This window comes from Mya arenaria, chromosome 4 (genome assembly GCF_026914265.1).
Source record: "Mya arenaria isolate MELC-2E11 chromosome 4, ASM2691426v1".
Classification (NCBI taxonomy): Eukaryota; Metazoa; Mollusca; class Bivalvia; order Myida; family Myidae; genus Mya; species Mya arenaria.
This window is the reverse complement of record NC_069125.1, coordinates 56,452,331-56,477,296: the sequence shown is the minus strand read 5'-3', so window position 1 is coordinate 56,477,296 and position 24,966 is coordinate 56,452,331. Positions and strand designations below refer to the sequence as shown.

General features: G+C 35.1%; 1 protein-coding gene across 7 annotated transcripts in view; it reads right to left on the bottom strand.

The window, feature by feature from the left end:
- Positions 1-853: 853 nt before the first annotated feature.
- LOC128231144 (phosphatidylinositol 4-phosphate 3-kinase C2 domain-containing subunit beta-like) overlaps positions 854-24,966 on the bottom strand; it is a 54,531-nt gene continuing 30,418 nt past the window's right edge. For 2 of the 7 annotated variants that reach the window (XM_052943594.1, XM_052943596.1), the window contains 7 exons: positions 23,747-23,883; positions 16,981-17,086; positions 14,936-15,023; positions 14,578-14,619; positions 12,306-12,406; positions 10,139-10,264; positions 854-7,338 (listed from right to left, as the gene is read on the bottom strand). In XM_052943594.1, the coding sequence (XP_052799554.1) occupies positions 7,153-7,338; positions 10,139-10,264; positions 12,306-12,406; positions 14,578-14,619; positions 14,936-15,023; positions 16,981-17,086; positions 23,747-23,883 (786 nt within the window). In that variant the 3' untranslated portion in view covers positions 854-7,152. Of the gene's footprint in view, positions 7,339-10,138; positions 10,265-12,305; positions 12,407-14,577; positions 14,620-14,935; positions 15,024-16,980; positions 17,087-18,371; positions 18,396-19,459; positions 19,491-20,129; positions 20,169-23,746; positions 23,884-24,966 lie in introns of those variants that run through there. The other 5 variants (XM_052943597.1, XM_052943599.1, XM_052943593.1 and 2 more) reach the window with 4 other exon arrangements.

The following is a 24,966-nucleotide window of genomic DNA, read 5'->3' as shown; positions in this document are numbered from 1 at the left end:
TTGGTCAACTTTAGCCCAAGTTATCCAATGTCATAGGTGAATTTGAAGCCGCCTGTTAGCCCCGCCCATCGGAACAACAAAATACATAATTTTTAAAACCATGTTTGCACTTCCTCTCATCCTCATCTATCTATAATTATTTTGATGTTCCTTTTAAATTCCTTTCATTTTATTACTTTCCACTGCTCTTTCTCTCATTGCAATATATCTATGTACCAAGTTTTATTTCAAACCCAGTATTTTTTTTATTATTCTCGGGACAAGGGTGTGACGGATGAGGACGGAATAATTAAGAAATGGTTAAGAGGAGATAACTTTATAAATATGCATGATATAATTATGGTTCTTGTGCCTTGCACTTCCTCTCACAGCCATCTATCTTATACCAAGTTTTATTTCAATCCCATAAGTAGTTTTGAAGTTATTCGGCGGACAAGTGTGTAATGCACAGAAGGAAGCATAACTAGCCTTTCATGAGTTATCGTCCGGAAACCATGAAAACCGACAGACCGACTGACAAGCTCACTCCTATATACCCCCTCAAACTTCGTTTGTGGGGGTATAATAAACTGTCTTAGTGTTGAGCGCAAAATACCTCTTTATCTAAAAGCTCACTCATGTTCGCTGCATAAACCAGCTTTTAAATAACCCACTTCCATATTAATTACAAAATGGAAGTTCTGCGATTGTTTTCATGAGAGGCTTTCTAAATGATTAAATGTGAATCCTACTGGTGATCCCATTGGTGGAGGCATGAGCGTAGACACTGAATATGCTTTACAGAATAAACACATTATCAGGCCTTGGTGAACATCAACCAATCAGTGCATAAATCAACAAAACAAAGTATGTACTCTAGTTTTATTCAGAGTTATCACAGACTGATATTAACAAAAAGCCTTTGTTATACATTTGAATAAATAGCATTGTATATACAAAAGGTATAATTAATACATCATGTACTGGTATGAAATAAAAAATACAAAAAAAGCACAATCATTGTATGCTAATACATGACCATAATCATATAATTAACAGTTAAAATTTAATAAAAAGATCTTAACAAATATAACATACTGCATTTCATTACATACAGGTGATTTGTTGAAGTGTAAGATCATGATTTATTTTAAAGAAAGCAATAGTTTTGGCATAGACACCAGCACAAATATAATTGACTGTGAGATTTTGATCTCACTCTGAAATAAAAAACATGAGGCCCAAGAGGGCCTATGCTCTACTGGCATGGCTCTTGTGGTCATTTTCAAACCAGAGCATGTACGTATGAGTAATAGGCAACAAATATATAGTTCACTTTTTGTGTTTGGGTTAGCTGAAAACACTGCACGTTCAACATTTGAGGACAGAAAGTGTTGTAAGCAGATTAGTTGCATGAACTATTTTAATATGTGCCAAGTAAAGGTAATCAGAGGGCAAAAACATTTGCTTTCAAAACTGTACTCGTGGTCAAAATTTCATTTCTGTAGCTTTAAAAATAAAAAAGTTGGTCAAAAGGTCAAAGTCAAGGACATCCGAGGACAACATTGATGCTCATTTGCAAAACTGTACACATGGTCAAAATTTCATTGCTGTAGCTTTAAAAAGTAAACAGTAAGTTAAAAGGGGTGGGGCCAGCTTTTGCCCAAGGGGCATAATTTCAAATGTTTTGCTAGACGGTCATCATATGATGCTCCAGAACAAATATCAAAGGTATGGGCCTTGTGGTTTGAAACAAGAAGATTTTGAAAATATTTCTTAAATAAGTCTCTAGGAAACTTGTGACCCACCGGGGCAGTGCCAGTTTTGAACCAAGGGGCATAATTTGAACAACCATGGTAGTGGACCACTAAATTAAGACTTGTTCAAAATAGCAAGGATCTGCATAGCTGTTTCAGACAAAAGTTTTTAACATTTCCCAATTTAAGTATACCAAACCTGTGAACCCAGGGGTGTGGCCAGTAATGACCCGAGGGCTAAAAATAGACCTCGCTCATATAGACTTGGCTAAAAATCTAAAAATAGACTTAGGTAAAAATAGCATTTTTTTATACTTTCAAGACCCATAATCTAGGCATGCATGAGCGTATCATGCTGGTTTTCAAAAAGAACTGAGCTTTAATGGATATCTAAATACTATACAAGTTTCATCGAGATACAATCAAAACTGAAGACTGTATCATGTTCACAAGCAATTGTTTACAGACGCACAGATTTTTTTATACTTTCAAGGCCCATAATCTAGGCATGCATCGGCGGATCTGGCTGGTTTTCGAAAGGAACCGAGCTCTAATGGATATCTAAAGACTGTACAAGTTTCATAGAGATACAATAACAAGAGGCCCAAAAGGGCCTATGCTCTACTGGCATGGCTTTTGTGGTCATATCAATCTACAGCATGTATGTATGGGTAAAAGGCAACAGACATTTAGTTTATGTTTTGTGTTTGGGTTACCTGAAAACGTAGCACGTTCAACATCTGAGCCCAGAAAGTATTGTAAGCAGATTAGTTGCATGAACTATTTTAATATGTGCCAAGTAAAAGTCATCTGACAAAAAAAAAATGCTTTCAAAACTGTACTCATAGTAAAAATTTCTGTAGTTTTAAAAGTTAAAAAAAGTTGGTCAAAAGGTCAAAGTCAAGGGCATCCTAGGACAACATTGATCAATTTGAACAAACATTCACAATCAATTGTGCTGAGATGGATGCACGAACACACAAAAAGATTTTCAAACCTTTCCAGATTTATGTTTACCAAACCTGTGAACCCTGGGTGTGGCCAGTAATGACACCAGGTGCATAACTCAAACATTCACAACCAATTTTGTTAAGATGAATGCGCAAACTACAGAACTTAAAGCTAAAAAATGGCCTTTGGGCTTTCAACAAGAACAAGGCAGAGTAATTCACAAAATTAACTGCAGAAGCAAAAAGCAAATTGTCTCTCAAAATCCTAGACTTGCAAATTGTCTCCCTTAACTCTAGACTTGAATTTACATGTACATGTAAACTTGGCTAAAAATAGAATTCGCTCATGCAGACCTGGCTAAAAATAGAAAGCATTTCTTTAAAACTTTCATGGCCCATAATCTAGGCATTTATGGGCGAATCTGGCTGTTTTCGAAAGGAACCGAGCTCTAATGGATATCTAGATACTGTACAAGTTTCATCGAGATACAATCAAAACTGAACTGAAGACTGTATCGTGTTCACAAGCAATTGTTTACAGACGCACGGACGCACATACTACGTACACATTAACATCGCATAAGCTCTTCTGGCCTTTGGCCAGTAGAGCTAAAAATATGTATCTTGTATGCTTAAAAAGTGAATTTCATAGCATTAAGTTGAAAATTGTGTGATAAACATAACATTGTGACACCATTTCAATAACATTATTTCAAACCATTTCAATCCAGAATGGCAAACTACTTGAACAGAAATCTTAAAGAGAAGCCAAAATACCAAAATTGATATATCAACTGCAGAGAAAAAAACTTCAGTGAAAATAACATGATACATCACGATAAATATAAACGAAAGATATTCAAATTAAAATGTTCACAAGAATCTCATATACATTTCTAGGCAACACAAAACAACAATTCAGTATGACTCAGTACAGTTTATCATTATATCATGTATTCAAGCTTACAATTTTCATTTCCTAATACAGACATGAATTCTCGGATATGGAACATATAACAAAGAAACTAGAATAGTAGCATTAACATATAAAATGAAATATGTATCCTGAATATTCATGTACATTAATCCAAACCATTATAGCAAAAAAATAACATTAAACAGTTTTTTGTGCTATAGCTAAGCAGTTGTCACCAACAAATGAACACAGTTCAATAATATGTGCCTAAATTAAAAGCGATTTTTTATATCTCATTAAATGCATCAAGATGTTCATACAACATAAGGGTTCTCATTTTAATCACTGTACTTGAATGTTAGAAAAATGAGTCCATCCTTCTTTATGTATTATGAAATATTCACAAAGTGTAAATCCCAAAGTTAAAGCGTGGTGGGCCTGTCTTAAAGCTTAAGTGTGAGTCCAGGGACCATAGAATGTGAGTACAAACCAGATTATTTTATCAGTATTTTACATCAAACTAAAAATAGGCAAATTGTAAAGGAACATTTTTATTAAAATGAATATTAGACATCGTCTGTCATATAAATACAGGTCAGATGATGTCAAACACTAAAGAACATTTCGTGGACACCATTTTTAGCTGGATTTTCCACCAAAATTGCTACAAAGATCTTTTTCCAAACAGTTACCGTAGACTTATGTTTTCAGTGTTTTAAATTGGGGGTGAAATTATCCTGGTGAAATTGAGCAGAACAAATGTGGCAACCAAACCTTCAAAAAGGGCTAACTTGATCTCAGAAACCTGGCATACTAGTTCTTCATATCTGTCTACTTGAAATAAATATCTTAGATAACACACACTTTAGTACATAGGAATGAACAGTAAGGTATTGATCAAAACATGGCAATAACACTTGGATCAAAGACCCTTATAGTCACACTATGTACGAAGAGCCAAGCCCTTACATGGACATTGACTAAATGCAAGGTCACCTCTAAAGCCAACATTTAACAATGAGAAGTTCAGAAAACGAAACCAGCGATAAATTTATTATAAACAAATCTAACAAGGCTAACATGATAGTTATGATAGGACAAAAAGAATGATATATGTAAAAAACATGCGCCTGGTATCTTTCTCAAAAAGATGAACATTATTTACTTTATACAACCCACACAATTATTGCACTCTATAAAGAGAAATCAGGAGACAACTACAGTTGCTTGTGTAAAGTCTTTCATAACCAGAAAGCACATAACAAAAAATGCTATCACAATGTGTCACAACAACACCATTCTTATTCATCTGTGGTTTGACAATATCTAACCTCTGATTCAAACGCTGTAAAATCTAGTGCAAAACTATCAATAGTTCATTTTCTAATATCTTCATCAACCAATCAAAACACCTATTACATAAATGGAAGAATGTTTGTCATTGCTGACTTCTGATGGAGAGAATCTATATGAACGAAATTTTTTCGTGCTGCTTGTGTCCATCTTGTTTTTGTTGACAGGATAAAATCAAAAGTTTTCATATTCAAAGTAATTAAATTTTGTTTATTAGACTCTTTTTCATTGGCAATAGACTATCAGCACAGTTTGCTGACTCCCAGCGAATCTATGAATAGAGAACAGCAAAACAATTCTGATCGACTGAAATGTTCACTGTTTGCACTCAGAATCGGAGCGCAAATGTTGCTCTGGGTTACCTGACTCTGTCCAAACCCATTTGTAACTAATCTTAAATATTATTATTCATACATATAAGACTGGCTAGTAAGTGTTATATGAAATTCTTTCATGAGCAATACACAATGCATTAAAAGTAAACGTTTGTCAATGATAAAAAGTAGGGATGGCAACGAGTACCCGAGTACTCGATCGAACGTCCGAGTACTCAAGTACCAAATCACTACTCGAGTACTCGGAAAAAATATAATAAAACAATCTATAAAAATTACCAAATACACGATTTACAGACAAAATATCAGATCTGGTTGGTTGCCAAGAGGACAATTTACGGTCCCTCTAATCCCCGCTGTGTACACAATTGACCTCAAACAATTAGTTGACAGTTGTTGTGATAGTTGCAAACTGTCAACAAAGGACCCCTATTTCAAATTAGCACTGATGTCAATTAGCGAAGTTTTGATAGCGGTACTTTCACCTACACAATTCTAAATGTATATCAAGTACAGACCTTTCACCAAACAATGGACGCTAACGAGCGAAAGAGTATTCGACCGTTACGAGAATTGATTTCTTAATGGGCGTATTTTAACTATTTTTGTAATGATTATCACAATTGATTGGTTGATATTTTAAATCAAGAATTATGAATATTAATGAGGTAAACAACAATTACACAGTACGAAAAACTATCATTTAAAAAATAATAATATGTAGAGTAAACAACTGAACTTCGTACTGAATTTCGTTCATTGTAATTCTGATTGTTGTTCATTTCTGCAGTGCATACTTGTATAAAATGAAACGAATAAGACAAATTAAAAGCCTGAAACAACATTTGTGTTCTTTTTATATCATTTTTTTGTTAAAATACGTAATGAAAGTTTACTTCAAAGGTGAAAATGACCAATAATACGACCAACGCACAACATACGTCATTAACAATACATGTATACACAATCTTGTCTAAAGTTGCGAACACATATTCAATTTTTCCGAGTAATCGAGTACCAGAGTACTCGATCGAACGATTGTCCGAGTACTCGAGTATTAATTTTACTACTCGTTGCCATCCCTAATAAAAAGGATACTTTGTGTCTTAAATTTTGGAAATACTGGCTAATAAATTTAAATGTATGGTCATTGCCTTCCATTTATTTTTACCCTCTGTCCATGCAAAATATACAAGTTTACAGTACAAACTGTTATCATTCATCAGTATATATTTAACTTAAGAGGATTAATCTGACATATAATTACAAAATTGCCAGGAAAACATAAACATCATGAGAAAGGGATTTTCCTGAAGTTATGCAAGTCATTATTCATACAGAAGATACTGCAGTAGGTAATAGGTTTGTGATAGGTAATTTGTTTCTCACGAAATCACATTTTACAGCCCCATGTTATTATAACTTTTACAACCTTTTTACAGCAGTTTAAAGCCTGATAATGAAGACCAAATTCTGATATTTGTTAAATCACTGGTGACCAGCTATCGATCATTTATTCTTCTTATTATGAAGGGCATTACAAATTGTAAGTTGTACATGACACTGTTTAATAATCCAATCCGTACTCTTCAAAACCTCTAACAAACATCCTTGGACAAAGAAGAAGGCGAAGCTATCTTCATGTTGGCAACATGTATATTGCGCCACATCTACACATATGTGTGTCTTGATCTAAAACACAACTGCTGTTTACCGGTGAGGGAAAGGTCAAGGTCGTACAGCACCTAACAGACTGTTCTGTATATTGGCCAGGAAGCTGTCTCTGTCAAGTTCCTTGCAGTGCCACTCTCTTGTGTTAGTCAGCCCAGCGTACGTACAAAGTACCAAACAGGGTGTTCCATCTATGCATCTGTCATTTGTATCTTGTCGAGATGGTACCACTTTGTGACGGTGGTGGACAGGTCAAGTTCACCAAGACGTACATACACCGCCCCCAGCAGGCTGTTCTCCTTAAGCATGCCATTGTCCCAGATGGTAGCTTGCAGCAACTTATGCCGTACTGTCTCTAGTGGAAGCCGATATTCAATCTGTAAAAATAAACCACCATTTATAAATCATCGGTAAAACTAAGCATAGTCATGTTCTTTTAACTTTAAGTTTGTGCTCCATATTTTGATGTAAAGACTAGGTGACTGAACTGATTCATATATTGGATCATGGCTTCATACTCAATGGTCTACTTACTTGAATTTCAGCAAATTAATTCTAAGCCGGTTATAGTTCATCACTGTTGCCTCCTTTGACTTATTTGTTTTTAATATATGAATTGAGCTATAACCTTAATATCGCGGGTTTAGTGCTAGACTCAACATAGAAATAGAAGGCATTACAAAAGTGTTGCACTAGGTCCTTGACAAAAAGCACTGACAAATTCTTTTTTATTACATGATTCCTTTTACCACAACACAAATCTGTTATTTTTATCATTTTTTTCTTGGATTGATCTATTTCCCGGTCAAGAGTATGTCTGTTTGCATCTCGCACAATGACGTCATATGAATTTCCTAACTTTATTTTTAGATCGCATATTAACACTTTGTTCAAATAAAGTTTTGATCATAAATAAAACAAGAGGGCCCTGAAGGCCCTGTATCGCTCACCTGGTCCAATAAAGATCATCAAGAATAACATTCTGATCAAGTTCCATGAACATATGGTCATAAATGTGGCCTCTAGAGTGTTAACATGCTTTTCCTATGATTTGACCTGGTGACCTAGTTTTTGACCACACATGACCCAGATTCGAACTTGGCCTAGAGCTAATCAATATAAACATTCTGACTAACTTTCATGAACATACAGTCATAAATGTGACCTCTAGAGTGCTAACAAGCTTTTCCTATGATTGGACCTAATGACCTAGTTTTTGACCACACATGACCCGGATTCAAACTTGATTTAGAGATTATTAATATAAACATTCTGACCAACTTTCGTGAAGATACAGTTTTAAAACTGACCTCTAGATTGTTAACAAGCTTTTCCTTAAATTTGACCTGGTGACTTAGTTTTTGACCGCACATGACCAAGATTCGAACTTGGCCTAGAGCTTATCAATATATACATTCTGATTAAGTTTCATGAACATATAGTCATAAATGTGACCTCTAGAGTGCTAACAAGCTTTTCCTATGATTTGACCTGGTGACCTAGTTTTTGACCGGACATGACCCAGATTTAAACTTGACTTAAAGATTATTTATATAAACATTCTGACCAACTTTCGTGAAGATACAGTTTTAAATGTGACCTCTAGAGTGTTAACAAGCTTTTCCTTAAATTTGACCTGGTGACCTAGTTTTTGACCGCACATGACCAGAATTCGAACTTAGTCAAGAGCTAATCAATATATACATTCTGATTAAGTTTCATGACCATACAGTCATAAATGTGACCTCTATAGTGCTAACAAGCTTTTCCTATGATTTGACCTGGTGTCCTAGTTTTTGACCGGACATGACCTAGATTTTAACTTGACTTAAAGATTATAAATATAAACATTCTGACCAACTTTCATGAAGATACAGTCATAAATGTGACCTCAAGAGTGTTAACAAGCTTTTCCTTCAATTTGACCTGGTGACCTAGTTTTTGACCACACATGACCCAGATTCGAACTTGACCTAGAGATTATTTATATTAACATTCTGACCAAGTTTCCTGAAGATACAGTCATAAATGTGACCTCTATGGTGTTAACAAGTTTTTCCTTTAACTTGACCTGGTGAACTAGTTTTTTACCCCAGATGACCCAATATTAAACTCGTCCAAGATTTTATTAAGGGTCAAATTCTGACCACATTATGACCAAGTTTCATTAAAATTGTGCCCAAATTGTGACCTCTAGGGTGTTAACAGTCAAATTGTTGACGACAGACGACGGACGACTATGACAGACACAGGGTGATCACATAGCTCACCTTGAGCTCTTCGTGCACAGGTGAGCTAAAAACAGTTATATCTTCATTGTTTAAATAAACTATCGATCAAGTAAAAAATCAGTTATTAAATGGTTATTTGGGTAACAGTCAAAACTGCTGTCCCCAGGTGGAGGGGATGACATTCTGACATAGGCCTCAAGCTACAATTCATATGCTATCCCCTACACCTTGGGACAACAGTTTTGACTGTTACCTAAATAACCATGAAAGAACTCTATACTGTTACATAATTTTATCTTATCACACTAAACTGCACTGCTTTAAACTTAGTTGAAAGTGACCCCATTAATTAATCTGTCATGCATCATGAGATTGGAAACTTATTCTACTCAAACGTGAACACAAAACTAACATTGACTTCTTCATGAAACACATTTTATATCTATCTCTTTATTAATAAAGTGAATATAATTATGTGTCAACACTCGCTTACCATGTCAAGATATCAATAATTACCACAGCAATTTACAGAAATAGATGAGACAACAGAATATATCTCTGTTTGTGTTCAAGGTCACTGCCATTGTGACCTTTGACCCACCAACCTCAAAATCAATAGGGGTCATCTGCTGGTCATGACCAACCTCTCTTCCTGGTTTGAGGTTTTTAGGCCCAAGCATTCTTTAGTTATCAATCAGATTCTACTGACTTACTGCTATACTTCTACCAACTTACTGCCATAATTCTACTGACTTAATGCAATTCATCAAATACAAGCAATCAAAGTTTACATACTTTTCATAAAAATAATGTCATAAAATGTTTTTACAATTAATCAAATGTAATACTTTTCTAAAACAGTTTCTGAACCCTTAGACCATGGTAGGTATTAAACAACACTATAAATGAGGATCCATTTCAATTTTTCCATCAGTTCTAAACCCACCAATTCATTGTACGTGGGATGTGTAGTGTCCTTGATGACCTTCGTTTTCCGCTTTGTCTGCTTCTCTGGGTCAGGCAGGAGGTAAATTTTTACATATGGGCTTGGAAGGTCTGAACCCAGGGTGGGCTGTAAAACATGATACAGTTGCATCAGCCAGTTGTACAAGAACAACAGTTATTGGATTATCTTGATTGCATTTCTATTGTATAAAGATTATCGTTAACAGTGGAAACTGCTCTTCTCTGTGTCTGAGTTTCCCACTCAGACTCAGAAAACTGAATTCCTAAATGTTTCAATATTTCTATATTATAACTAATTTTGACAAAAGATGTGTGTCTGATTGTAGAGCAAATTGCGTGTAAACATCATTTTTCACCATCTCTGCTCCTATAAAACTATTTTTAAACATAATTAAAATTTAGCTTTTCTGAGTCTGAGTGTTAAATTCAGACTAAACACATTAGTGAATACAGGGCCCACCAGTATCCTTTAGACAAGCAGGAATGAAATAGGAGCTTTTATGACAAAATAGTAGGAAAGTCAGGAATATTGTACATCACTTTCAGATCAATTTACAACATTTTTCTATCTTAAATATGTCTTAATGTGTTATACCTAACAATTCTGTGATGCAACTAAGCCCTCAACGACCATTTAAAATTGTTAGAAAGTTTATAGAAGATCTCATGTTGGCAATGAGGTAATCTATAAATCAGGATTTTTCACAAAAAGAAGTAATAGCATGAGGTTTTAACAAGAAGTAGGAAAAAACAGGCCTTTTCAAAAAGAAGGAACGCTGGAGAGCTTGTGGATGCAAATATTAGAAGAGTTCAAATCTTTAAAGCTAAATATTTAATACCGTATTATATCATGCATAGGACGCACTTTTTTACCCCGAATTCTCGTCTTAAAAATTGCCTGCGTCCTTTCTATGCTATTAGGATTTCATCTGTTTTTTTCCAAGTCCATTTCAGGTCGAAAATATCGGACCGGGGAGGAACGCAGGAATAGTAAGTATCTGTACTGCGTCACCGAAGAGAACAACTGACATAGGTAAAATCACGCAAGTTAACACACGCAGAAATATATTGAATGTTTACTTTAAAATGATTTATTGAGAAATAAATTGAAAACAAACATAAGTGTTTACTTTTTTACAAAAGGAACGCTACTCACAAAAACTCGATGTGAGTCAGCATTTAACTGGATTGAGTTATAACGGCAACGGAAAATCGGGAAAGGAGGTAAATATCAATTAATCATTGTTCATGATTTTAATGTTTCAATATTTTACAAAACATTTTGTTGTATGTTACTGTTTTAAAAAATTAATAAAGGAATGTGCATAACACAAAGTAGCATTATTGTCACTATCAAATCTTTTCAAATGTGCAAGGTGTGAAAAACACCCGCTGTCTGTCATTAGAAAAACATCAATAGAACGAACTATTGCGATGGTAATACCGTATGGTTCGCACTTTACCCGTCTTGCCTTCCGCTGGCAAGGATAATTACCGACACGCATTAATTATGCCTGACATGCTTTATTCCGCGCAGCAACAAGCCTTATCAAAACAATCATCAGTTTTGACAATACACAGTTTTGCAACGGTTGCAACAGTTGACTGTCATTCAAAAGGCATGTCGGAACTATTGCAACGGTTGACTGTCAGTCAGAAGGCGTGTGTCGGGACTATTACAGCATTTGTATAAGTCTTATAAATGCGTGAATGTTCTCAAAATTTCAAGACTTATATCATTGTTGTGTACACTAAATTACCGAAATGCTAAATTACCGAAATACGATGATAATTATCGAAATACACAAGACAGTTATCGAAATATGCCTTATATACCTTTTTTTTTTTTTTACTTCAATATATGTTATAAATACTTAACCAACCTCGATTTTTCGGCTCCGATTTTGACATTTTTCCGCTGCGTCCTATCTTATATATTAAGGGTTTTTATCCGTTTTTTTCAACTATTTTTTTGCCTGCATCCTATCTATGCTAGCGTCCTATACATGATATAATACGGCAGTCTAATATTTAAAAATATGCAGAAGATTTAACATATGAATATAGTGCAAAGGTTTCATAGCAGCCAGAAAGCAACATTGCTCATACATGAGACAATTAATAAATGACTTGCATCAGCCCCTTACCAGATCCTTGGCATGCATGACCATGACGTGAAGGGTGCCTTTGACATACTCCAGGGAGAGTTTCACCTGCCCATCCTTGGACTGGACAAGCACTGGGTTCTCTGTAATATAGCATAGAATCACAGTTATATGGTGCAGGGCAGAATCAGTCATGTGTCAATGTTTGGTGAAGAACAATTAATTGGATCATTTACATTTGACCCTTAAATCAGCTGACAAGAAAATAACAGGTACACAGAAATCAGAAGTATACCATTCCAGACACTCTTTGTGCACAAGTTCAGGTCTTGACTGACTGACTATTAAACGGAAAGCATAAAACTGTATTTAATGCTAGCATCAAAAGACATGATTTCACTTGGTTTATCTCATATAAATGCAGAGAATACATGGGTGAGGAAAACAGGCAAGAGGAACATGAATGCAATCAAGAGGACTGGTCCTTTATTACAGAATCACGGCAATGCATATACATCCTACCATAGTTCTACTGCCTTTCTGCCAAAATTCTAATGCCATAACACTAATTCAGTGCCTTAAAGATACACTCTTACTCCCAGATAAGGTTTAACCCAATTAATAATATCTTTTTAATATTCAAAACAGGATGAATTACTGCGAAAACAATGGTTCTTATGAAGGATACCGAGTTTAATTTGAAAGAAATGAGCATAAAACATGGTATTTCTACCCTATGAGACGATAGTAGATCACAGTAAATCTTTTAGCATTCACCAATCATTTAATATTTTTGCGCTATCTGCTATTAAATACACGGTTATAATCTTGTTATCAGTAATTAATATTTTCCATAAATGCATTATTTAGTAAGTATTTAAAGGTTTATCAGTCAAAATTGATGTTTGTTATACATGTGTATGTATTGATTTTAAATAAGAGTGTCACTTTAAGTTTACTTATTTTTGCCATAACACTACTGACTTCTTGCAATAATTATGCTAACTTACTGCCATAAAACCATTGATGAATGCAATAACTTGACTTAATTACTGCTTTTATTCTACTGTTTTTTGCCGTACTTCAACTGACTTACTACCATAGTTTTACTGACTTACTGCCATAATTCTACTGCCATAATTCTACTGACTTACTGCCACAATTCTACTCCTCCTGCTATACTACCAACTAAATGAAATAATTCTACTGACTTACTGCCATAATTCTACTCTTCCTGCTATACTACCAACTAAATGAAATAATTCTACTGACTTACTGCCATAATTCTACTGACTTACTGCCACAATTCTACTCTTCCTGCTATACTACCAACTAAATGAAATAATTCTACTGACTTACTGCCATAATTCTACTCTTCCTGCTATACTACCAACTAAATGAAATAATTCTACTGACTTACTGCCATAATTCTACTCCTCCTGCTATACTACCAACTAAATGAAATAATTCTACTGACTTACTGCCATAATTCTACTGCCATAATTCTACTGACTTACTGCCATAATTCTACTGCCATAATTCTACTCTTCCTGCTATACTACCAACTAAATGAAATAATTCTACTGACTTACTGCCATAATTCTACTGACTTACTGCCACAATTCTACTCTTCCTGCTATACTACCAACTAAATGAAATAATTCTACTGACTTACTGCCATAATTCTACTCTTCCTGCTATACTACCAACTAAATGAAATAATTCTACTGACTTACTGCCATAATTCTACTCCTCCTGCTATACTACCAACTAAATGAAATAATTCTACTGACTTACTGCCATAATTCTACTGCCATAATTCTACTGACTTACTGCCATAATTCTACTCTTCCTGCTATACTACCAACTAAATGAAATAATTCTACTGACTTACTGCCATAATTCTACTCCTCCTGCTATACTACCAACTAAATGAAATAATTCTACTGACTTACTGCCATAATTCTACTGCCATAATTCTACTGACTTACTGCCATAATTCTACTGACTTACAGCCACAATTCTACTCTTCCTGCTATACTACCAACTAAATGAAATAATTCTACTTACTTACTGCAATAATTCTTCAGACAAACAATCCAATGCAACAATCACCTTATAATTGATACACACGATGGGTAGAGAAGTGGGAATTTCTCAGGAATCTTAAATGCAGATGGAGATGGAGAAAATGGGAACAGTGACCAAAATCAAGAGGATATTTTGACTTACTTATAGTAAATTGTTAACAATTTTATGACAAAAGTATCAGGGCATCAGGCTAAGAGTGCATTGTGCAATTGTGGGAAATAACCTGGAGTTGAAGGCGATAGTTTACCCTTGGGCTCCTTCGGCTCTATAAGCATGTCAAGAATGGCGTTATACTTATACTAATGATTTTAATCAATAATGAAGATAACAGTTGTCTTTTCATCAAAAAAAATTTGAGGAATTTCGGAGGTATACAATTTCATTATATACAAAACCAAAATCTGATAACAACTCTTTTAAACAAAACTGATAACAATATGTTATATATATTTTCCAGAGAGATCGGACATCTTACAAAATGATTGTAAAATGAACTTGAAAGTTAAAACAATCTGTTTGCCACAATCTTCGTGCTATTAAATGCTTGTATTTCAGTGTACACAAGTGTCCCAGTAACTCACCTTTCAGTTTTGGGAGGGTGAGCCTTTCCCTCTGTGCCTCCTGTTCATCTCGTAACAGTGGGTGGAAGAATGTGTACACCAGCTCACACTGAAACAAACATGGTGAAAAATTGTACACAGCATATTTCACTTACTTGCCTTGTGTTGTATTATAATTCGTCTATAATCTATTTCATTGATCTGTTTTTACGTCAGGGGAGCGCAAAAAGGATCATGTATAAATGCAAAGAGGATCTTACAAGCATATACTATAATAGTTAGAACTGTAACTAACATATCAAAGCTTAAGAAAATTTTGAAATAGAAAAATTACGTTACTAGACTCTTCATCACTGAAATGACCATGATAATCCATTGATCACAAATGATGTCACAAACAAATTGGATAGGAGGCTGGACAATATGGTGAACACTTCAATTTAAAATGACTGCACAGGAATACATCAGAAATGCTTAAATTGAACATGTACTTTTATTTTAATGTTATTTCTCTTGATCTGCTTTCAATCAAATTTACTATTTGAGATGTAATTGCATATGTTGGTGTCCACTTTTTGTAAATTGCTTATGACTTTGATACTTGGCCCAAATGTATCATGGTATGGAAGCAAATTCTTAAAAAGACACCATTATTGAAATAAAGTCATGAAACTTTGCAAGCTGTTCAATATAGAAGTGTATAATATGGTGATGTGATGCCTGCCCTTCAGCAACACTTGCCGAAGATGCTGCAACACTGCCAACGTTTGATAGATTATACTTACTTAGGATGGCTATTGTTTACCTAGTTAAACCATGCTTTACTGTTAAACATGACACCATTTCATGACTACATGGTTCAGGGATTGAGAAATCGTACCAAGCCCAAGTACAAGGTTTTGAGTATCTGTAGTATTCCTAATATCTATGAAAAACCAGCAAACAGTTTACATCATAATTATTCAATCAATTTCTTATTCTGTTTAAAAGTTGATCAATGTTTGCTTAATTAATTAGTTTTGTACATTTTCTGTATGATTTTGCATAACCACTCTCGCTCAAAATAACACATTGACCCCTGATAAAAAAATCAGCTCTTTAAATACTCAGAAGCAGACAACAGCATTGACTTCGGATTGACGGACAATTGACTTCTAGATTCCCTAGCAAAATTGATTGGTCTTAAAAAGAAAATCGTTGAATGAGATTAAATTGTGGCTAGATAATTCTGCTGATCTATCTCAAACTATATAATATTTTCTCAGGAATCAAAAACTATGCAGAAAACTAAAAAGTACAATTTACGGTTAATCCTAGAGTTTAACAACAAAAGGTTATTTCCCTTTCAGAGAAATTAGCCATGAAGACTATGACTTGCTATGACACAAACAATGTCAGACCGTTCTACATTTGCCAGGTTTGTGAGTTAAAACCTGAACAAAACATGGAACCATTTAGCAGGAAATATAGAACTTGTGCATCTTTACATTGTGCAATAAACATTTATCATGAATTTTCATAGAAATGCATTATAAACAACTCGTAAAATGGGAGAAATTGCCAGGAAGCTTTTAGCTGCATAGATGAGATTGTGATCTTGCAGTAAATCAAACAATTTTAAACCAGAGACAATTAATCCCTGGATGCCAATTACGAAAATTGTGATGATAACTACAAAATAATGAACATGACTGATAAGCCATGAATTAACTATGCTACATGGCAGTTTTCAAGCTAGCGCATCTGAAATTATTTGGGATCTGTGAAATATTGGATACTTGCAAAGCAATTCACTATTCAATATGAAGTCATTTAAAGGGAAGTTCTTTTGATTAACATTAAGCACACTGTCTATATATGCCGGGGCGCATCAATATACCTAATGTTTGATACAATTAGACATGTTTTTAATAATTTAATTGTCCACAAATTATATATATATATATATATATATGACTGGTACATGTTTCTAAAGGCAATCAACAAAATAAAATCTACATAGATCAGTTTAGATGAATACAGAAAATTTACCATCGCATATAGCAAAATAAGTAAACTCCCCTTACATGTGCAATTTCGGGTTTTGCAGACATGAGTTCTTGCAGAAATTTCTCAATCTCAGCCCGCCTGTTCTCTGCCACTGCCTTCACATGACTCCGCCCCAGTAACACCCTGGAATGTAATAGAAGATTATTATCAGCAAGTTTAGACAAAATTTTGACCTCCAATATTTTTATCTCATGACCTTGAATTTCTCCAGAAATGAACCAGGTGACTCCAAGAAAATAGTGAGTGTGTTTATTTTTCAGAAATACCATAAGAGAAGCTATGCATTTATTAAAAATGAGGTTCTGTTATGAGATATAATATCCAATGGCATAAAACTATCAAAATTAGTTATAGTTTAAAGGTTTGTGTTATTACTTTGATGGTTTCCATAAAGGTAATAAAACTACTCCTGCATTGTTCATCAACAGGAGTTGAGCATTTATATTGGTGGGCTTGAATTTTCGTGATTTTTGCTTGGATTCTTAAAATCATGGATTTTCATTTTTTCATTTTTATTCACCAAGCGCCGATGGCGTGCTGGGTATCATCTACCTCAAGCAGTTTATGACACTACAATTGGACAATATGTCAATTAGCGCAGATACCCATGTCAGTTATCGCTTGATCAATAAAATAAGGGTCATAAATAAAGATGCACCCACATCAAGGACATAAAATAGTTAAGCCATTGAATGTGGTTTTGCAAACTGTGAAAACATAGTAAGGGTGTACAATTAAATAATCAATTATATATTTGATCAAAGAAACAAAATCAAGAGGCTACGCTCAAACACATGAGGGTAATAATCAGCATGTTTTACATGTGCTGCACAGGTTGATAATTAGCTTGTTTAAATGTTCCGGTAATGTCATACAAAGAAATGAATGCAAGTACTAATAACTTACTTTAATTCATTATCATTGTCATTAAATAATTTATAATATAAACCATATTAACAGTCAAATAAACATGATTTAGGTACTTATTTTAGAAATAAAGTTATATTTTCGTTAGGATTTTGAATTCATTGATAAGCAAACCCACGAAATCCATGAAAATTAATGTCCCATGAATATTTAAGATTTCACAGAATTGTAATGCCTAAGTTTATGAATGTCTAAAGTACTGTTTGGGCATTAGGGGGTTATTCAAAAGACTAGAGTCCTACTAAAAAGTGCATAAAAAATACAGACAAATACCTAGAAGAAAATGCCATTTTCTGTCAGCAGTGTGTTAAACGACAAAATAAGCAGATAGCTGAGTGTTAGGTTTTGCCTAACTCTGTCCAAGCTAAGTAACTAGACTCTTGGTTCTTGTGCATGTTAGTAAGTGGCCACATTAAGAAGTTCTTGTACATGTAAGTACCAAACAACAAACACATGTAGCGTTATTTTGGCACACTGATACCTTTCTAATGTTGACACTCCCGTCCTGCATTCAACGCATGCAAAATATTATCATCATAAAAATATACAATAAAGATACATCATGCAATGTCATGCTTTAAGAAATACTTTATTAAGTAAGCAAAATAGCTAATTAATGTGTTGTTACATGTACTTCCGTCTGATATACGTTATAAATAATATAAAAAAATTCTAAGTAAACTCAGTAACACTATTATATTGGGATATTCCTATGAATAGCAAGCGCTGCACTGGTAAATTGTCTTACAGGCTTTCTCATAATCTAAATTTTACATAGCAGAGCTTGTTAAAATATTTGATGCCAAACCTTAGTATAAGAATTGGGGCTTGTTCATCCAAAAGCTTAATTTCAATGACTGATATTTGACAGGGGAAGCAATTTGAAGGAAAGGTACGAGTCAAAAGGAATACCGGTAACTTAAATATGGCCCATACAGTAAAATGTTGCTCTTAGACCATAAACAATTTCTTTGAGATACTTCAAAGATTTTTGTATTAAATTATAAACAAAGTTCTTATTTTCAGTAAACAGGCCATGTGTAGATTAAACAAGAGATGTCACAGAAACATGACATATGCCCCCGGATGGCTTCGTTGGACAGATAGCCATTAGTATTTTGACTGTCTGTAAAAATATCCTTCAGTACCTAACATATTTTCATGGTGACCTATCCTACCTTCCCATGAAGTTTGTAAATATTGTATAAGTCAATAAAGAGTCACAATTTGTATTTAAGATTATATAAAGATTATAATAAAAAATCCAACTTGATCTTAAACTTCAATTGAAATCCACCATGTATGTAAAATTGTTTGTCATTTTTTGTCATGCTTTTGAATATTAACCACAGTTTACTCCTAAAAAAAACAAATCTGTTTTTGACCTAGATCAATTTGACACAATGTAGCCAAATAAAATTTGAATGAAAATCGAAAAAAAAATCGCCAAAAACCTTAGTTCAACAGTGTGTGAGACACACACAAAAACTTTTTACAAAATGAAATAAAAATGTGATGCAAGCAAGTAGTGTTGCCAAGGAGTGCCATGTAGCAGAAAGTATACTTAACTAGAATTCCCCGAATCCAATGTGTTGCCTATCTGGAGCCCAAACATTGTTTATAGTTAAGCTTAACCTGACATTGACCCTTGTTGACCTTCGGTCTATTGACCAAATGGGAATACCAATTATGACTAAAATACACCAGTTGTGCAAAAGTGATTGAACTCGAATAAGTGTGAGGATGCCACCACTACCGGACAAAGTAATCCCTTTATGTCAGCAATTCTTTGTGGGTAATTCCCAAACCATGTTCAAGAAAGAATCTGTTGAACTTCTTATTCAAGTCTGTCAAGACAATTCCTTATAAATAACAAAACAAATTAAGAGCAAATGAGCTATTGTTATAATTATGATTTCCCATTATTTTCATATTAAGCACAATATAAATAATGTGCACTGAATGTTTCAGGTTGGAAAATCTTGGCAAACAACTTTGTTATTCCAAAATACAATCTGGAATCTGTAATTAGTAAACGCTTGTAATTACATTTTCACAGTTAGTATGATTATTTTGTTGACTTTAAAAGATGTGATCAATATAGTTTAGGAAGCAATATTTTCAAGAACAATAAAATATAATTGTAGCCATTATATGACATTCTCCAATCTCATATAAAAACCTGTATAATAAGAGTGATAATAAAATCATTCAACAAGTCAGTTGAAGAAGTTGTTACCATTTTCTAACATTGCTGATTGCTGGCACTGATCTGGGTCTACGTAGAAAACAAAACACAGCCATACAATGGTGTAACATACGTCGGGTTTTAGCAAGATTTTAAAAAAGGAAAGGGTGCTGCAAAAGAGGGGCAAGGTGCTAAAGGAGAAAGGGGAAAAAGGGGCACATAATAGATTGAACCTTAGGAAATTGACAGAAAATCGTAGAAATTTTGTTTTATCAAAGTAATAAAAAGTTTTAACTGCCAAATTTGTAAAGGTTATATGTATTTATAATGATATTGTTAGTTTTTATCAAACCAAAAGGAATATTTAAGTCTTTATCATTTAATTCTTTTTAGGCAGAAGACCTTATTAGGATAGAGTCTTACCAAGAGATAAACAGACAAATTAATTCCAGGTGGTTTTATGCATTTGCAAGTATATTTAACTTTCTGGTGGTAATGGGCATTCAAGATTCTGTGCCCATATTAACTACCCTAGTCTAAAGCTAATGGGTCTTTATAGTTATGTGACAATATTCATTAACTTCCAGAGTCTGAAACTAATGGACCTTTAAGGTTCTGGGCCAATATTCACTAACCTCCAACTTCTGAAGCTAATGAGCATTTAATGTTTTTGGCCCTGTTCACTAACATTCAGAGTCTGAAGCTAATGGGCCTTTAAGGTTTTGGGCCCTGTTCACTAACCTCCAGCGTCTGAACCTATTGGGCCTTTAAGGTTTTGGGCCCTGTTCACTAACCCCCAGAGTCTGAAGCTAATGGGCCTTTAAGGTTTTGGGCCCTGTTCACTAACCTCCAGAGTCTGAAGCTAATGGGCCTTTAAGGTTTTGGGCCCTGTTCACTTACCTCCAGAGTCTGAAGCTAATTGGCCTTTAATGTTCTGGGGCCATATTCTCTACTGTTCGGAGTCTGAAGCTAATGGGCCTTTAATGTTCTGGGCCCTGTTCACTAACCTACAGAGTCTGTAGCTAATGGGCCTTTAATGCTTTAATGTTCTGGGTCCTGTTCACTAACCTACAGAGTCTGTAGCTAATGGGCCTTTAATGTTCTGGATCCCGTTCACTATCCTACAGTGTCTGTAGCTAATGGGCCTTTAATGTTCTGGGCCCTGTTCACTAACCTACAGAGTCTGTAGCTAATGGGCCTTTAATGTTCTGGGTCCTGTTCACTAACCTACAGAGTCTGTAGCTAATGGGTTTTTAATGTTCTGGGCCCTGTTCACTAACCTACAGAGTCTGTAGCTAATGGGCCTTTAATGTTCTGGGCCCTGTTCACTAACCTACAGAGTCTGTAGCTAATGGGCCTTTAATGTTCTGGGGCCATATTCTCTACTGTTCGGAGTCTGAAGCTAATGGGCCTTTAATGTTCTGGGTCCTGTTCACTAACCTACAGAGTCTGTAGCTAATGGGCCTTTAATGTTCTGGCCCTGTTCACTGACCTATAGAGTCTGTAGCTAATGGGCCTTTAATGTTCTGGGTCCTGTTCACTAACCTACAGAGTCTGTAGCTAATGGGCCTTTAATGTTCTGGGCCCTGTTCACTAACCTACAGAGTCTGTAGCTAATGGGCCTTTAATGTTCTGGGCCCTGCTCACTAACCTACAGAGTCTGTAGCTAATGGGCCTTTAATGTTCTGGGGCCATATTCTCTACTGTTCGGAGTCTGAAGCTAATGGGCCTTTAATGTTCTGGGTCCTGTTCACTAACCTACAGAGTCTGTAGCTAATGGGCCTTTAATGTTCTGGGCCCTGTTCACTAACCTACAGAGTCTGTAGCTAATGGGCCTTTAATGTTCTGGGTCCTGTTCACTAACCTACAGAGTCTGTAGCTAATGGGCCTTTAATGTTCTGGGGCCATATTCTCTACTGTTCGGAGTCTGAAGCTAATGGGCCTTTAATGTTCTGGGTCCTGTTCGCTAACCTACAGAGTCTGTAGCTAATGGGCCTTTAATGTTCTGGGTCCTGTTCACTAACCTTCAGAGTCTGAAGCTAATGGGCCTTTAATGTTCTTGGTCCTGTTCACTAACCTACAGAGTCTGTAGCTAATGGGCCTTTAATGTTCTTGGTCCTGTTCACTAACCTACAGAGTCTGTAGCTAATGGGCCTTTAAGGTTCTGGGCCCTGTTCACTAACCTCCAGTGTCTGAGTGTCAGACTCTAGACTCAAAAGTGCAAATCTTAATTTCAGTGTTACGTGCTATTTCTAACATTGCTATAGATGAGATAACATTTAGGATCTATCATTTTTAATACATTGTTGAACCGAAAGAAGATATTTAGTGGTTTTTCTTTAATTTCTGAGTGTGAGTCTCGTATTTTCTGAATTTCTGGCTTGGACTATGAATCAATTTCATCAAAATCAATTTCCTTATAATGTTCTATTGTATATGATGGTGAAATCTCCAAGGTTGAAAAATAATTCAAATATGAATGGCATGGAAAAACATCTTTTATTTGTTGCTACCCATGTAAACTGAACATTTGTTTAATTGTTTTTGAAAAAAAACAACTTCCACTAGACAGTTTAAGTACTGAATCCAGACAAACTTGCTGGAATTCTATAATATTTCTATTTTTAATTACTTCTATAAATCTGATATTTATATGATCATCACAGTGAAGGTCATTTCAACCATATTGCATATAAAGTGCCCTCGTGAGCAATATCTCCCTTGTTTTTCATCTCAGAATGTCCAAGACAAATTGATGTGGAAAATGGAAAACTTTCTCATTTAAAGGTCAATAAGACTGTCACAGACAAATGTTTCATAACACAGTTTTGAACTAGATGTGGAACGCAATTTGAAACTAATAAATAATTGCAACTTCTGCTCTGACCATTTTTGTTCCATTAACCTAGTTGCATGCAAAAAGTCAGTTAGCTGGTGACTACAGCTATGTCAATGTACTGAATTCAATTTACGTCCCCAATGGCCAGAAAGTAAGTTAATAGAACATCATTGACATGGCACAGATAACTACTACAATCAATCAAGTGTGATGGAACTGGCTTGCACAAGTTTGACTTTGCCGCAAGTATATTTGTTTGATCAAATTGCAGCACACAAAGAGAAAATGTTTCACCAGTGAATCAAATAAGACAGGAAGTCTCGACACTATGGAAGTACAGCATGTTGTGTGAAAAGGTGAGGAGCAAGTGAGCTAACCACTGTGCTTATCATATACATGTACATTGCTGTTTACTAGTCAGATGACTTAGAGAGCTCACCTGCCCTGAAGAGGGCCACACCGCTTATCATGTGCATGTACATTGCTGTTTACTAGTCAGATGACTTAGAGAGCTCACCTGCCCTAAAGAGGGCCACAGCGCTTATCATGTGCATGTACATTGCTGTTTACTAGTCACATGACTTAGAGAGCTCACCTGCCCTAAAAAGTGCCATAGCGCTTATCATGTGCATGTACATTGCTGTTTACTAGTCAGATTACTTAGACAGCTCACCTGCCCTAAAAAGTGCCATAGCGCTTATCATGTGCATGTACATTGCTGTTTACTAGTAAGATGACTTAGAGAGCTCACCTGCCCTAAAAAGTGCCATAGCGCTTATCATGTGCATGTACACAACTGTCTACTAGTCACATGACTTAGAGAGCTCACCTGCCCTGAAGAGGAGGCCAGTTGATCAGTGGAAACAGGGCAGCCAACTTGCTCCTAAACTCAACAAACTCGGAGAATATCCTGAATATGTATGTGGGAACACGCTGATTCTCCCTCTCTACCTTCAGTGTGTAGATCTGTCAAGGCAAACAAAACCTCTGCTACATACACTTAATGATGTGGTTTTGACAACATATAATTGAACTTTAAGTAATAAACACATCAAAGTATTAAATTAACAAGAAGAATGTACAAATATATTTGACAATACGGCAATGCTTTTTTAATAAGAAATATGAAAGAAAACAAGGCAGTCCAAAGGACGGCTATATCCCTGGCCGTTGTTTTAAGTATATTTTGTTTTTCTCGCAACCTGACTAGTACGTCGAATCTGACCAAAATTGTACGCAACCACTGTTTGATCGGTAACCTAAATATTCTTGGATATTTGAACATATTATAAAAGGATATTTGTTAAAGTTATTCATATTGTGTGTAGTGTAGGTAAGATCAATGTCAAGGTTATTTGGGCTAAAAAAAAAAAGGAAAATGAGTCCTTGATTCTTAACATCGATGAAATAGCAAGCCTTAAGTATTTTCGATAAAGTGATACATATATATTGTGGTGAAGTCATTGTTGTTGTTTTTATTAAACTTGTTGCACATAATGATAATGCTTGGTAGAGTGCGCTAAGTATCAATCTGCGCAACTTGTTTAACACTTTCATTTAACATTTATATCTTATCCTCTATTTAAGTTCGAGTTCTTGGATCTAATTCAGTTGTTGTTGCTAAAAGTACATGAAATGTATAAGGTCAATAAATCCAGTAAGAATTGACATGTCTACACTGCTAAATGTAAAAAGCCCGGACACAAGCATGTGTACTATGACCTTTAAATGTCAGATGTGACCTTGACCTTTGAGGTATGGACCCAGGTCAAGGTCACTGCAAATTGTCTCATTAAGGACAACATTTGTACCAAGTAATATAGTAATCCATCAATGCCAAAGTATGTTATAGCGCGGACACAAGCATGTGTACTCTGACCTTTAAATGTCTCGCCTGACCTTGACCTTTGAGGTATGGACCCGCGTCAAGGTCACTGCACATCGTCTCAATGAGGACAACAATTGTACCAAGTAATATGGTAATCCATCAATGCATAAGTAAGTTATAGTGCGGACACGAAATGTTCCAGACGGACGGACGGATGTTCC